Genomic DNA, 16,879 nt, shown 5'->3' with positions numbered 1-16,879 from the left:
TAAGTATTATACACAGTAGTACATCTCAAATAGTTAGTACAATCAATTGTCGCTGTGGATAAGACTGTCTGTTGTTATGTAAATTGAAGTAATGAAGCATGCTGGTAATGTTCAAGCTACCCACCATTTGTGGTATTTGCAGTTGAGGAAACCGTTGAATATGTCACTGAGGGAACCAATGTGATGAAGGTTGTCCAAGATGACCACGGTGGGAAGCTCTGTCTCACTCTCCTCAGAGTTACACTGCTCAGCCAGGTTGCACAGGTACTGTCGCAGGTCCTGGGCACACACACACACACACACACACACACACACACACACACACACACACACACACACACACACACACACACACACACACACACACACACACACACACACACACACACACACACACACACACACACACACACACACACACACACACACACACACACACAAAGTTGATTATCTGTGTTTTTTGAGTAGTGCATGGGTGTATGTGAGTAATGAAAGAATGATGGGGTCAATGTGATATCCAGCTGAGCCAGCTACCAGTGCTGAAACAGTTAACCTCATTAGTCTAGTCATTAATTGCCTGTATAGCCAAGGCTACTTAAGGCTTCTGTAAGGAATCATAGATCATTAACAGCACTTTGTGTACATTGTTAATCTACGTACAACGTTTTCTGTTCTTTTCCACCTTGTAAACTGAGTCACGCACCCAAAATAGCAGTCGCCCAGCGACAAGCTGTGAGCTTGTAGATAGGCTGTATTCAGTGCTCAACACTGGTGTGCAATCAAGTATAAATCAGGAATTACCTTTTATGCTTTGTAATGACATAATGTTAAAATTCGAAAGCAAATACAATTTGGTTAGAAACCTAGTATGCATACTATGCGATTAATCAGTTTCATGCTTTTAACATATAGATAATGTGTTTGTATTTCCATCCACAAATAAACAATAATAAATAGATACACAAACAAACAAACGGAAAACAATTACCTTGCTGGACTTCTGGTCCACGTTGAAGCTGGCCACATTGTGCTTGGTCACCTCTGGACCTGACTTGAGGATGATGTGCTCGGCCAGCTTGGTGGCCAGGAAGGACTTCCCAGTGCCGCTGGGTCCTGACAGGATGATGCGGCGGTGCTCCATCAGAAGGTTGAGGTATCGCTGGATGATGGGCTTGGGGATGAGTGTTTCAAACACCAGCTCATCTATGCTGTTCTCCTTCACCCCTGGGAGTAGGATGCAAGGGAGGGAGGAAGGAAAAGGCAGTTAGGGCTCAATTCTTCTCCTCCTGTGCGCCCTAAAGGCCAATTTATGCTTTGAGTTGAGCGTCAAGTGTCGAACGATCATGTGTCTCACAACGTTCTGAGTTTTGAGCATTCGTGCTGTCTGCAATTTGCAGACAGCATCTCCCACAAAATGCAATTTAATTTCCAGATTGTATCTTTGGTAATAGATACACAGTAAAATCCTCAGTGTCATCACTTGTAATTAACCCATTGAGACCTGGAACTGTCTCATTTTTAGATTTTAGCTAAAAAGCATTATTTTACACTTTGGGCTATTCAAAAATCGTGAAAATGTGTGAAAATCTTTGAATATATATATTTTTAAAGCGAACATTTTTAACTCAAATATTTGCTTCTGGGGGGTCCCTGGAACAAGATATTTTGATGGGGGTCCGCGGCCAAATACATATAATTTTGGGGGTCCTTGACATGAAAAAGATTGAGCACCATTGATATAGAAACATACGTTTTTCAGAAAACTGTTGAGATTTAGGAGACATGTAGAATCGGCTTCAGGTCTCAATGGGTTAACAAGTAAATCCAAGAATGTACAAATGTAAACAAATGGACTTAGGGGTCCATTTGTTAGACGTGACACAGGGAAATAAGGAATAAATGGATGAATTACAACTTGTATAGTGTATTCTCGCAATTAAACCCCCGCTGTTCAGATGAGCTGAGACAATGTGCACATTCTATTGTACCTTTGAGGTTGATTTTGATGATGTTGCTGTCGCCCACCAGGTAGCCACAGGGCAGCAGCTCAGGCACTTCAGAGGCTTGGGCGCGCACAACCTCACCCATCCTGTAACACACGATACTGTCGGAGCCCAGACCCAGACTGGTCAGCGGATCCACCCGGAACACGTACTCCTGGATAGGGCAAAACTCGGCTTTAATAAAAATGTATGTCACTCAAATTTCCAGACTTTACATTTAAAGCGGTAATCTGTAACTTTTATGTCCTACCCAAAATGTTCAACTATTTCACTATTTCAATTATATAGATTAGAAATAACATGTGTCAAAGAGCCATAAAAGTATAAATATACCTTGAAGAGGCGTCGAATGACCCCATCCAGGACATCCCATTTGGTTTTTCCACTCACACCAATGGAACCAATCAGGTACTGTTGTTTTTTCAAACCCTGGGAACAAAAAAAAACATTGTTCATCAAAGAATTTATTTTCTGTTGACAATTGGTAGTGCTGTTAAGGTTTTTACCATCAGTGCCTTAGGTTGAGCTGGCCACGTGATGTGATTGTACTGTGTGTGTGTGTGTGTGTGTGTGTGTGTGTGTGTGTGTGTGTGTGTGTGTGTGTGTGTGTGTGTGTGTGTGTGTGTGTGTGTGTGTGTGTGTTACTCTGTCTGCAAATTCGATTTGATTGTCAAATTGTGGACAAATAAAGCAAACAATGTGAAACAATACTTAATAAAGGCTAAAAATATAAGTATTATGCTGTATTATTAAGCAATAGATATACTAGTTGTCAGACTAGTATCACTCCAAGTATTCGCTATTGCAACTGTAACTTAGTGATGCTTGCTTGAAAAGAATATTGGTATTGAGGTTTAAGAGATAATGTTCAGATCTCTCTTCCATTTACCTTGGTCTTATTGACGCCACTGTTGATGGTGACCACTATTCGTACACTTCTACCCTCTTTGCGCAAATTTCCCTCGTAGCTGTCATCGAGGAGAATATCTGCAAACAAAACAAAAGTGTATATCTGAAATAAGAGCCTTGACATATTAAAAATGATATTTCACTGTGACTCCTTGCTGTTATGTTAACATTAATACATTGAGTAAGAATGAATGAACAATAATTCTGGCATTGTCAAGTGACAATGATGGGATACTTTATCTGAAGGAAATATAAACCAACATTGCCACAAATGCTAAGTAAGGAAACATTGCAACATACAATCAAGGCCCTGTAGTTTGAGGGTGGTAAAGTTATTGTTTATCAGCAGCACAACCGCCTTAGGTACAGGTACAGAAAGTTTGAAAAGCACTGGCCTAATGAATAGGGACAACCCACCACAAGAGAACAGGCCTGGCTTTAACCACTTAAACCCTCTTTGTAAAACAAAGACGGTTACAATGGTACTCATAATTTTGTGCCCAAAATAGCCTATCTACAAGCTAAATGTCGGCAAACGTTCCCCCCAGAATAGTGGGTAGCTGGGGGTTCAAGTGGTTAATTATATTTTATATCACCATTGTATTTTCAGTGTGTGTGCCTTATTCTGTTGATGTGCTTCTCTAAATAAAGAGGAAGAGGCGTGTAATATTAGTTTGATGGTTATAGATATTAATCAAACGTGCAAATTACAAAAAAGAAAAACGTACAACAGTTCACCTGCGAGGATGTAATGCCTGCGGAGCAGTGGTGGAAAGTAACTTAAGTACATTTACTCAAGTACTGTACTGAAGTAAAATTTGGTGTGCTTTTACTTTACTTGAGTATTTAAATGTTGTTAATTTTTGACATGGAGCTGGTTGCTTCTTTCTCTCACAGAATCTGGCAACATCAAGGACTAGCTTCAGGTTGTTCTGCATGAACGGCAGCTCATAAGGGATATTCAGTGCATGTTTGAGTGTCAGTACACTGCATAATGAGGACTAGTGAAAAATAAAAGAACTTTGGAGCTGCTAAAATAGGCGATTTTTGTTTATCCGCATTACTCCATTATGCCAGTGGAAGGGGTCTCCACAATGGACAACAGGGGCTTCTATGAAAAAAGTCAACTGCCCCTGGTATGTTGGTGAGTGATTAGCGACACATCAAAGCAAATACCTAAAATGACTGGAACTCTCCTTTAAGTAATGCAGGCCTTTTACTTGTAACAGAGCATTTCTTTAATGTGGTATTGCAACTTTTACTTGGATAACAAATCGGAATACTAATGCCGAACAACACACTATGCTAACAAGTTCCGCTCCCTGTTGAAAAGGCGACAAATCAACTCGTAAAAGTCACTAATGCGGCGACAGAGATGGCCCTTCCCAACCGGCTTTCCACCCGCGAACACCCGCATTTGTTTGGAGTTCTTGGCCAAGCTGGAGGCAGCATGGAGGATTTGAACCCTAGTCTTCCACGGTGGTGGGCAGGAACTTGGTGGGCACGTTTCCCTCTCCATTTAATCTGTATCCCCTTTCTTTGGTATGTTGGACGTTGGCAGTAATACTTCACTCAGATGGTTTTGCTTTGTTCAGAGCTCTGTGCTACGGTGATAACAGCTCCATAGCCCTCTCCTCTTCCTACACTGCCTTGCATCAATTAACGGCGGCATTAAGTCCTTGGAGAGAATTGGGCTTTCTATGTTAATTACACTTACAGTATGTAAATATGCGGTCCAAACTTCATCTTCTCAAACAGAGCAGGCCTGGGAAGATGTGGCTGTGTGTGTGTGTGTGTGTGTGTGTGTGTGTGTGTGTGTGTGTGTGTGTGTGTGTGTGTGTGTGTGTGTGTGTGTGTGTGTGTGTGTGTGTGTGTGTGTGCGTGCGCGTGCGCGTGCGTGTGCGTGTGTGTGTGTGTGTGTGTGTTCGCGCCCGTGTTCTATAGTTTCCTGCTGTGCTGCAAGCGCTCGCAACAGAATGAGAAGCTATTTCATCATTTTAAGCAGCTCCCCTGGAATTAATCCTCCATATCTCTGGAAACAATTCTACGGTTCTAGTCTGAAAATGTGGGAAATGTGGAAAAAGAAGCTAATCTAACACCCTGGAAAATAAATGTGTAAGTGCTCAGGATGGCTTCAGACCATGAACCATGACCAAGAGCATGACATTTACATTGCTGTGGCTGGAGGCTTCATTATGCCAACACGTAGGTTTGATAAAGCAGTGGTTCTCAGACATTTATTTTCTGTATGGGAAATACTATGGGGAAAAAATATTCAAGCCTAATACAGTAGAATCCTTATTGTTCATTTAACCTCCAAAGAGTGTACAGATGTAAGCAAATGGATCTGTTCCATTAGCACACTCTTCAGAGTTTATTTAAAGCTGTAATAATCGGAAACTTATTATTTTAAGTCTTTGTGGCGACACCTCTGGCAGCTCCGTTGCCTGTTAGCACTGCGATTCCTAGAATTCTGTACCCCTCCTAAACGAATGCTGCAGTGTACTAATAATCATTTGAATCGATTACAGTAGTTTGATTGACTGATGCACCCCTACTGGACTGACCTGACATGATGGTGTCGGTGATGTTGAGGTTGTTGAGCGACAGCCCCAGGGACTGGCGCGAGGATGACGAAGACGTGCTGGAGGTCTCGGACTGCGGCCGTGCCGCCTTGACAGGCGTCGCCGTCGGTGTGGCGTTGCCGCTGGACTTGAGGCGGTCGTTCTCCGCCTTCAGCATCTCGATCTCGTTCTGTCAGAGTCGGCGAGATAAGAGACGTCACTGGGTCACATTCGGCAGTTTCAAAGAAGCAAGCTTTTTTTTTAAACAAGGTTTATTTTCAGTTATTTTCATGTCCCAAATGTCCTGTCCCAACTCATAACTCTGAGAGTTTACAAATGCAACTACTGTAAATGGGGCTGTGAAGGTCCATTTGGTTACATTTGTATACTCTCAGTTAAACTAACACTCAGATTTTGTTGTGTACGGTATATGAAAAGTAAACAAAAAAAATATTTCAAAAATCCCCAATTATAAAAGAAAGTGGGACAGCCTTAAAGGAAGTGCAAAAAACTCCAGTCTGGGTCAGAGGAAAATCGAAATACCACATAACCTATTTAAGCTGTTAAACGTGTTACTGTGATTGTTATTATCACTGTTATTATTTACCGTATTATGAATCAGTGTTACCCTTCTAATCTTCAAAGCTCACTTTGTGCCGAGGTGTCCATAGTCATGGATAAGCAGCCGTAGATGATATTTAGATCTCAGGAAATGGGCCTTTAGACTTAAAATTTAAAACCTCAACTTAAAAGCAAGGACAGAGAGAGGGATTTGTTTTATAAATCTATTCTATTCTATTTCATGGTTCATTCAACTTTTTTTCTGAGAGTTTAGTTAAAGTACAATAGACTCAATTAGACCCTATATACTTTGCTGTACATCAAATAGCAAAAACAGACGATCTACAACCCTCACATTATGTCGCATTATGATGCCTTGAAGCTTGTAGATCTGCAATTTCTGCCAAATGTTCGCCTATTTTCGTCAAATGTTCATCTATTATGACATGCCCAGAATGAGGACGCAAGGGTTCATGAGGTTAATTGCTTGTTTTTGAGTCTCAAGTACCACAGGATTTAAGTTTTGCAATGTACTTTTCAATTAATTTTGAAACTACAAAAACATACTTCCATAAGAACTGTTGGTGTCAATGTTTGAATGTCTTTGAAAGCTGCTGTTATTACAGGTGACTTCAGCATAGCTTTTTCAATAACCATGACTATACTGAGATCTGCTACAATACCATGTAGCAGTGTGTTTCCAATATTTTTATTGTTAGATATTTTTATTGTTAGATATATACGAATACACAAGAGTACAATTATTTAGTTTTGGTGAGTGAAATGTGGTACCAGCCTGCTTTTGCCCCTCCAAGCAAGTTTATTAAATATATAACGGTAGCTTCTGACTGGCTGCATGTTGTCATGCACCACTGCCTCTTGGGAGAGATGCCAGTCTTGTCCAGTTAAAGGGAAGATGGATGGAGATTGAGGTTTTAAGGTTTGACAGTTGGTGACTTGGACTAGCTCTCTCTGTCTGTTAAACGTCTATATTGTTTCTCTATTGGGCATGAAGCCTGAAGAAATTCGTATCTTCCCTCGGATAACCTAGAACAAAAGATGCCAAGGATTCTTCAATGATGTCACAACTAAGTGCAACCCTGGTTGAGGGGTTGCACGACAATGGATAAATTAAATGTTAATATCAGGGCCCCATGAATCTACAGGGTACACACACTAAAGATTGTTTGTGACCGTCACTGTCAATCCTTGGTATATTTACTTTAGATCGGTATATTTACTATTTCAAGGACCCCCAATTTGATATCCATTAGGCCACAGTTCTAAAACAACTGGACCTACTGCATACAGGGATGAGATAGCTGGCACTCTGGTGCCAGTTGAACAACCTGGCCCACAGCGTCAACAAGACGTTCTCTGATCAGAGAAGAGAGCACGCTCCTCTCATCATCGATGGTGGTACACACACACACCACATGTGAGGAAAAAGGCTCAGTAGAGACTGTACTGGTTTCGTTGCCTGAAGAAATTCTAGCCTGGTATGGGAAGTGAACCATGCGTGAACTGAAAAACCTACAGCAGGTGGTGGTGTGGATAGGCCGAGCGCATAATGGGATGGGGGCTCCCATTACTCCAGGAGCTATACGAGAAACGGTTAGATTTTTCAAAAGATTTCAAAAATAGGCTATGAATAGCTGAAGCATAAAAGGGTTAAAGTGGGAACATTTATTTTGATGCTATTAACACATTTTGCAGGGGACCCCCTGGAACCTCAAGAACATCTGGGGTTCTCCACACCCCACTTTGAGAACCACTGCCCCAAAGGACCCCTGGGGTCCTCGGACTCCAAGTTGAGAACCAGTGGGCTAACAAACACTGTGTTTGTGTTTGCTCACAGGTTAGGTAATCAGGTCCTTACCTGCATTCGGTTCATGGCCTCTCGGATCTGGTCCAGATGGTGTGCAGAGCTAAGCGCTTCCAGCCGGATGTCTGTCAACTTGAGCTCCTTTTCCCGCAGTTCGTTCTTCAGCTGTAGGATGGTCTCAGCCTCTGCCTCCGTGCACTCGCATAGCCTGCAACCAGGGAGTGGGAGTCACTTCAAGGGCTCATCAAGTACACACACAAACACACACATTTGGAGAGAGCTACATAAATCAGCGATTCCCAACCTGTGGGTTATGGCCCTGAGGATATTGCAAGTGGGCCCCCAAATAATTGGCAAAACACTAAGATCTTATTATTATATTATTGTATATTATATTATATTATATTATATATATATATTACATTATTATTATAATTTTTAAATGTCATGGTATTGTTTTCTTTACTACCTTTAAAAAATGTTTTCATTAAATAGGAACTTAAAGTATACTATGTTAGTTCCGTTGATCCAAGGCGGAGCAACAATTGATTGATCATTACAATAAACATGCTCTGAAAATGCACATGGCCCACCCATCTGACCACTTGACATGGCAGCCATTCGGCTGCCGCGTGGTCAGATGTTGCTAACTACAAGATAAAAACATAAACTGTGTCTGGGCTTGTCACATAGTAACATGAGTGTTCAGGATGAAACCATCTATGTGTGCCCCAGGGAGAGAAGAGCGAAGGCTAATGTTCATTGGGAAATCTAAATAAAACTGACTGGTGGAAAACTGTCACCACTGTAAAACATGGAGGTGGGAAAGTTGGTCACACAAGGATATTGCAGCAGGGACATTCAAAATGGCGATATCCGCCCATTTAGAAATAGATCATCTGGCCTACCAAGGTGTTCACAGGAAGACAGAGGGTGCATCTTTACATGGGATAATGCTGAGGTCTTTGACCTAATTAAAGTACTATTATCTTGTTCTGTAATCTATTTAAGATCTATTTCAAAGCGTCCACTGCATACCTACTGTACTGCAACATTTTCCTTGAATCCAATCAGATATGCTGTGCTACTTTGATTATTCATAACATAACTGACAGCTGTCAGTCTCAGGCAATTCACAGTTCTATTTCTGACCTGAAACTGAGAACCTGACCTCGCACAGCCCCTTAAAAGAATGCCTGCCTGTCAGCCGTCCTCTAAAGATACAGAGGAGGCCAAATCAACCCGCCAGCTGGCACACAACACAGCAGCAGATGAGAATAGAACTAGCTAGCATGCGTGTCTCTCTTTGGCAGATGGGGTCTCCATCAGTGGAGAGAAAAGGAAAGACATTGGTGGTGGACATTCCCAGTGGTGTACAAAGTAGTCAACCTCAGTACTTGAGTCTAAGTATGGATACTCCTGGTCAAATATTACTCAACTAAAAGTGAAAGTTGCTCAGTCAAATTTGTACTTGAGTGTAAGTACTGGAATAAGTACAAATGGGCGTGTTCTTCTGTTAATATCAATGCATTGCTGTGTTGAAATTTAGAAATCTCCCCCAAAGACCATAATGTATTTTAGCAATTTTGGGTTCCCTTCCTAGTACAATATAAAATACAATATTTGTCATTGAAATATAGTGGAGTGAAAGTCATCGCATACACAAATAAAGTACAGAACAACAGATACTCAAAAAATATATACTTGAGTACAGTTCTCAAACTTCTCAAGTAAATGCACTTATTGAGCTACTGTGTGAGCTGACCACTACTTTCTGCAAACATAAAGATGATGATATTCCCCATCATGCTTTGTGCTCAGGAGGTCTGCTACTTCTGACCTGATGGTGAGAGGTGAAAAGAAAACCCAAACTGGCCATAAATCTGACCCAAATCACATCAAAGTCACACAAACACACCACACTGCATGGCACACACACTTTCTTGAAGCATGCCAGATACCACCACACACTGCCTGTTACCGAGATCTGTGTTTGTAGACCACATGACCGTTTTGCTTTTTCTTTGGCATCCAAATGGGGGAGGACTTGCTATCGCAAACACACTTTCTACAGCGTGGCAGGGAGATGTGTAAGAGACCGACGAACACAAGTGGGAGAAGAGAAATAAAAGAAACAAGTAAGGTGAAAATTTGTGCTGCAGTCAAAACAAAAAACAAACGGTATGAGTTTGACTTGGGGTTGCTGCTTCTAGGGTCACTCTGAGAGAGTCGTTACTGATGAATGCATGTGTACTATACCAGTGGTTCTCAAACATTTTCATGTCAAGGACCCCCAAATTGATATACTTGGCGAGATTTTGTGCAAGAGAGGATTTGTTTCGAAAATAGCAGATCTACAAGCTCACAACGTGTAGATTGGCTATTTTCGAACAGCCGATAAATAAAATAGAGCTTAAGTGTTTAAACTGTTTCTCAATTTTGCTGGGGACCCCTTGCAACACCCTAAAGGACATCTGGGGGTCCCTTGACCCCACTTTGAGAACCAGTGCTATACAGTAGTGTACTGTATATGTATAGCATGTATGTGTATCTATGGGCAGGAGAAGTGTTTGATCCATGTGTGATCAAACTCACTCTGTGGCGGAGGGCGATGACCTCAGCATGGGGATGCTGCCCTGCCTGTTGGCATGCTGAAGCTTGGGCGAAGAAGGCAGCGAATCGCTCATCTCCTCCATTTCGTCGTGGGATGACTGTGACTTGGTTTTCTTCTTGCTGAAAGCCTGTTTAAAGGAGCTGCGTAGCTGCAAAACAGATAATACAAAAGCTGATGTTAATATCGCCACCCCCCCTCCCTGCTACACACAACTAGGATGATGTCACTTCCCAAGACGTCATTTCCCATGACAACACATCCTGTCAGTGCAGGAGGTCAGGTCACTCCATGCGGTTTCCAAGTAACAGTCATTGTCTAAGGTAAATAGAAACAGACATAAAAAGGCAAGACATCTCAGAGGAAGGGTCCATTCTGATGGCGACCATAAGCGTAAATGAAGAATGCACGTAGGAAAGGTGAAGCCACAGTTTTTAAGGGCCTGGAAACTAAGAACAAACAGGCAGTCAAGATGGAGGAGGAAAGAGAAGGGGGGGAGGTAGCTGTTTCCATGCCGACTGTTCCAGAAAGGGGTGGGAGGGGTTGCGCTGAAGGGAAGAAGAATAGAGAGGAGAGGAGAGGCAGACATTTTTGGGAACCACTGACCTGTGCCGGTATGGAATCAGCCACCTGAAGGTACAGAACACACCCAGTGTTAAGCAAACGCCAAACGCTAAGCACACCGAAAATAAGCACACACACGCTGAACCACACAAATGCAGGCACCTTCTCATGCTTCACCCATCTGTCTACGGTATGCTTTTTATTTCAGCAACACATTATTGATTGATGATTGATTGGCACATGTGGATGCATGGCACCTATCTGCGATTTGTCCATGTCCATGTCAGTCGACCCCTGGCAGCACTTCAAATTTTAAAGCCTTGTTCGCTGTCTTTGTCCCACATGCAGGAACATCTAAAGCAGTGTTACCCAAACACAGGCAAACACTGATTAACTGCTTTATCAGAGTAATCAATTTAGTCTATTATTATTTAAAAAAATATGTATTTTTGGTATGTTGTATGTTGATTCGTTGCAGCTACAAGTCTGTCTGTCTGTTGCTTGCACTGCTCTTAAGACAGATCACAGCCACTCCCAGTCCCGTCCCTGTGGGCAACACTCTTCCAGAGTCTCATCCCACGTGGGAACAAAAGCAGAATTTATACAGATGAATAATTAACAGCCACTTAAATAAGGGCATAATTTGTATTTATGAGCATGGTTAAGCTTCTTTGGCTGACTGTGGCATGCCTGGGTTTGGTGAATTCAATTGGGGGGGGGGGGGGGGATACTGCAGCCATACTGCAGTATGAACCAGAGCCTGAAACCTATGTTCCCTGTCTGAGTGTGAAATAGAACAGCTGATATACTAGATGCTTGGCTCAAAGGACACATAACAGCTATACGGGATATTTAAATTCCACTTGTGCCGTTGAGCCAAAGGTTAGCAAGAAAGGGAAAGAGGGAGAGAAGTGGAGAGAGATAAAAGGTAGGATTGGATTATTCCTTGCACCCAGCAGTGGATCATGTGCATTATTTCCAAAGGCTGTTGAACATTATTATTAGATTGTTAGAACAAAGCAGTCAGAGAAGTACAGCCTGATTATACCTTGTCGTTTGAAGGTGTCATTTGCTGAAAATAACAGATTTTCAACCAAAAATCTAATCATGTGGATCTGGGGATCCACATGATTAGATTTTTGATGAACAGATCTCTGACTTCATGTGACATGAGTCATCTGACAATAGGGATCTATAAAGCTCTAAAAGCATATGCATTGGGGCGTTGATCAGTCAACGTTATGAAATGATTAACCCCCTAACCCGAAAGTTTGGCCTCCGTAGCCAAGCAGCGTCACACAGAGGAAACTGTACGATGCTTGGTGAGTGTGTTTTTGGAATGTTGCCAAATGTACTTGTAGAAGTGGACACACTTATGCACGCACATGCACACGCACACACACACACACACACACACACACACACACACACACACACACACACACACACACACACACACACACACACACACACACACACACACACAAACCCTAGCCTGCAGACATGCATTTTACTTTTTCTTTCTCCTTTATTTAACCAGGTGAATCCCCCTGAGATTAACAGTATATCTCTTTTACAAAGGAGCCTTGGCCAAGAGAGAAACAAGCACAATTCTTTATTAACCTTTGAGTAGTTAGAAAAAGGAGAATAGAAATAGTTAAATGGAGTTAAAGAATATTGCAGATTTTGTGGATATTGTGTTGCAAAATGGATCTGCTGCACAGAGCAATGAATTCCGAACCAATAAGCAAAGCAAAAAATATGGTATAATGCCACTAAGATTTTATTTATGTATGTCTATGTTTTTCGATTCTGTGTAATGACCACAGTGGAAATAAGTGTATGACTTTACTAAGTTTTTTTGATCTTCGAATGCCTTTTAACCTTCTGTGTATGATGGTTGTAATTAAGTAAATCTTCATAGAATGAACAAAACAACAAGGCACTTAACTGTGGCTAATCTGCAAACACTCAAACCATCAGTTTGCAGTCAAACCTTATAAAGTAGTTCAAGCACAGTTTAATCCAAAAATGAATCGTAATCAGGCATTCACTTTTTGTAGGTTTGCAGGACAATACCCAGTATGCATTGCGTGACGAGCTGAGCTGACCAAAGCTCTCAATGACTAACCCCCCCCCCCCCCCCCCCTCACAGATCCAGACCCTTAGCCCACCCCCCACTCTAAACCTATGCCTAAACTTAACCATCTCTAACCTAATGCATAAACTGAAGAGTCTCTGGCAATGCATCCTGCGTATTTGTCCTGTGAACCGATCCATCCTCATCGCTGCGCTTGACTTACCCAGCTCTTCTTCTTCTTCTTCTTGTCTTCAGCATCTTTGCCCAGGCTGCCCATGCTGGAATGGCTGGCTGCACTGTTGATGCTGGACATGCTTTCTGATGAGTGCTGTCGTCTAATCCGCAGATCTGGAAACCAGAGACATTGTCAGAGTTACAAATACAGGTGTGAGATAATGTATAAGAAACATTCACTGGCCACCCCTGCATTCCGCACATCTGATTGTTCCCTCATCATCTCCTCTCTATAAAAAACAGTGCCCCGCAAGTTCTCTGCCACATCCTAGATGTTGTTGCTGTGTGTTTGTTGTTTTGGCTTGTCTTCTATTTATTTGTTTACTGTGTCTTTTTGAACTATGACTATGACTGGACTATGTATTTCCCTTGCCTGCCTCGCCTTACAGTTATGTGTGTTGTCTTCTGTTTGTTTGTTAACAAAATGACTGGGTTAGACCTGCCTTGCATTCGTCTGATTCCTGACACACACCGTGACAATATGATTATCATTTTTCATTTTTTGTAAGTCTTGAAAAACACAATTTCCATATTTTATGAAGAATAGTGTTTGGAAGTTTTCCCTACCAGACTATGTTTTTTTTTAAATATATTATTAAATGTATTATGTATATTATATATAGTAGGTTTTGATTTTTTTTTTATGACAAAGACACTATTATACTGCATACACTAATAAGAAAATAAAAATGTAATTTGAAATTTTAATTTCTGTCTGTGTTACCTTTGTGCAGGTGGTCAGGGCCGTTGAGCGCCACCTGGATGGCTGTCTGGGCATCTGTGTTTTGGGTTTTCAGCATCTCTATGGTCTCTCTCAACTCAGCCAGTTCAGACTCCTAGAGGATGAGAGGAAATACAGAGGGATGGAGGGATGAAAAAAAAACTGAAACGGAGGGAGGAGAAAGAGAAGATATTCTAACATCCCACTACCTACCGCTGCACATCATGAACAGCAATAATCTCACAATGAAAATTTTGCCCCTCATTTGTGTGGCTGGCAAGAGGCCATCAGTTCAATCCAAACTAAATGACAAAAGTAGAGATAAAGTTGCAAGATAATTCCTCCCACAAGAAAGCATAGATAAGAAGTTATTGTGATGAGGATTAGCTTAACTCCACTGCCCCACCTGTTTAGCATGAGAAATAAAAAATAAAAAAATAATCTCCACTCTGCTGAATCAACATCAGATAGAGGGAGCGGTGGTCTCCAGGTCTCGCCCCAAAACCACTGTGGTCTGAAGATAGGGTTTCTGTTTTAATTAAAAGTTGGGAGGGTGCAGTTGGGGCATGATTGACAAAGACATCCCACCAGATCCCCGTCTGTTTTAATTTATAGAGGATTAAAAGCCGCTAGGACTCCTCAGTGCTGTGTGTGTGTGTGTGTGTGTGTGTGTGTGTGTGTGTGTGTGTGTGTGTGTGTGTGTGTGTGTGTGTGTGTGTGTGTGTGTGTGTGTGTGTGTGCGTGTGCGTGTGCGAGAGAGAGCAAGATACTGTAGAGAGAACAAAAGGAGGCATTCATAAATTGATATAGATATATGTTTCACATATTACTGGTCTCTGATCAGTGTTTCAGTGAGGGTATTCTAAGCTCTTCTGTTGAACAGGATTGTCTTACTGAACAGATGAAAACTTCAGATGTCCAAATCAAAGGCTTGTAACACACTGAGAAACTGAAATGTTCAGAAAAAGCCCTTGTTTATTAATTCTTTAATAAATCAAAGTGTTTTAATGATTTCTTGGAACCCTTGGTTTATCAAACATCCTTCACTGTTTTAAAACTTCCTGAATAAGCGGAAACTAGATGGTATTTTGGAATTCCTTACTCATTTATTCTTTAAAACTATTCTTCATTATAAACTCCCGAGAGTGTAGGAATGCTGCTGTACCTTTTGTTCAGCTGTCATGGTGAGGCTCTGAAGACGACCGGTCATGTTCCCTAGACTTTTCTCAAAGGCGGCCACCAGGTGAGCCTGTAAACACACAGAGAAATGAACAATTACACAATACATTAATACAAGAATGCAACCAACTCAGCGTATGAGTAGCACGGCTTGGGTGCGGCAAATCGCGCGGTAAGTACTAAGTACTGGGAGCTGATGGTAGGTGTGGCACTCCACCTCAGCAATCGATCTCCCAGGGGTCTAGCGCATTGAAACGGGGACAGTCGGCTGATACCGATAATAAGCCTCTCCCGACCTACTAATAAATGGACCCATGATCTAAAATGAACTATTCTGGAAATTGGTTTTGAAAATAATTGAAAAAAATTGGAAACTTTTTGAAAATAGGGCTTAAGTGATTAGATGCACGCTTCATTTGTCATCTGAAGAGGTCGGGCTGTGACATGGTGAAGGACAGCAAAGGTTTAACAGCATCACACCATCTGCTCTGCATTGTCTGATGGAAAGAAAAACTATCTAGCTCTACACGGTGTTAACCCGTTTATACACTTGGAAATGGAAAACTGGCAATATGTCCCATTGTACCACAATGTGAACATCATGTTTGCTTTTGCCTGTTTATGCGCCTGTGTGCACGTGTGTGAATGACACGGTGTGTGGGATTTGCATGTGTGTGTTCTTGCACTGCCAGCTCATCCTAAGCCAAAGAGGCGGAGACGCCTGTCAGGCCCGGTGTGTTGCACAGAGTTGGGCAGCGCGCCCGCCCGGGCAGATCAAAGAATCTCAGCTCTGCTGGCACAGAGAGTAATGAACACACACACACACACGCACACGCACACACACACACACACACACACACACACACACACACACACACACACACACACACACACACACGACGCAACTGCATTGAATGCACACAGCCATGAATGACGTGACATATACACACACACATGAAAATACCACGATCACATCCTCGCCTCGACTCCTCCTCCCAGCATCCCTGGATGACTCAGCGGAGGTCTTAACCTTTGGAAATGTCAACCGTTCCAACACATCCTCCTCCATCCAGCTCCACCTGCCAGCACAGCGCGCAACGCTACACCCTGTCCCACTGTCCACCTGTCCACCCCATGGGTGGTGCAGTTTGGGCGCCCGTGTGTCCCGTGGCTGAACCGTCTGGCTGCGCTTCTGCGTTGCCGCACCAACTCCGACCCCCAGCAGGCTGGGTTTGACCCCCGGCCTTCTTATCCCCACCCCGGTGGTCTCTGCAGAGAGGCAGAAGTGGTCTGGGGTAGAGGTTGACCACCAGCCAGACCAGAAGAGACCCGGCGTGTGAAACGTCCTTGCTTTTACCGCCGCAAATTGGCGCTTCCGCCGACAGGCCTGACATCTCAAACTCACAGGAGGACTCACGTGGGGCCATGCGGGCAAACAGACGTCACTGCTGTTATAATCTGTTATAATCTCTGACGGCCTCAACGCCTCCATGAGAAGGAACGGAAGGAACGAGGTTAAGTAGAAGACCAAGAAATGGGAGGGTGCAGAGTCATCAGAGTGACTCTAATGCCTGATATACGTGGTTGTGCACCGAAAATAGCTGATCTACAAGCTCACAATGAGCCGC

The 16,879-nt window shown here is 42.6% G+C and overlaps 1 protein-coding gene across 5 annotated transcripts in view; it reads right to left on the bottom strand.

Moving 5' to 3' along the window:
- Positions 1-16,879, bottom strand: part of nav3 (neuron navigator 3) — a 370,769-nt gene that overhangs the window by 7,556 nt on the left and 346,334 nt on the right. For 4 of the 5 annotated variants that reach the window (XM_084050457.1, XM_084050455.1, XM_084050458.1 and 1 more), the window contains 12 exons: positions 15,238-15,321; positions 14,076-14,187; positions 13,341-13,465; positions 11,080-11,103; positions 10,458-10,624; positions 7,917-8,070; positions 5,480-5,666; positions 2,893-2,990; positions 2,337-2,432; positions 1,989-2,157; positions 989-1,224; positions 125-279 (listed from right to left, as the gene is read on the bottom strand). In XM_084050457.1, coding sequence (XP_083906583.1) covers positions 125-279; positions 989-1,224; positions 1,989-2,157; positions 2,337-2,432; positions 2,893-2,990; positions 5,480-5,666; positions 7,917-8,070; positions 10,458-10,624; positions 11,080-11,103; positions 13,341-13,465; positions 14,076-14,187; positions 15,238-15,321 — 1,607 coding nt within the window. The remainder of the gene's footprint in view (positions 1-124; positions 280-988; positions 1,225-1,988; positions 2,158-2,336; positions 2,433-2,892; positions 2,991-5,479; positions 5,667-7,916; positions 8,071-10,457; positions 10,625-11,079; positions 11,104-13,340; positions 13,466-14,075; positions 14,188-15,237; positions 15,322-16,879) is intronic. The other variant, XM_084050456.1, reaches the window with a different exon arrangement.

The sequence above is a fragment of the Gymnoscopelus microlampas genome (assembly GCF_963454915.1).
Source record: "Gymnoscopelus microlampas genome assembly, chromosome: 23".
Lineage (NCBI taxonomy): Eukaryota > Metazoa > Chordata > Actinopteri > Myctophiformes > Myctophidae > Gymnoscopelus > Gymnoscopelus microlampas.
The sequence above is the reverse complement of the archived record's forward strand: the minus strand, read 5'-3'. Positions and strand labels throughout refer to the sequence as shown.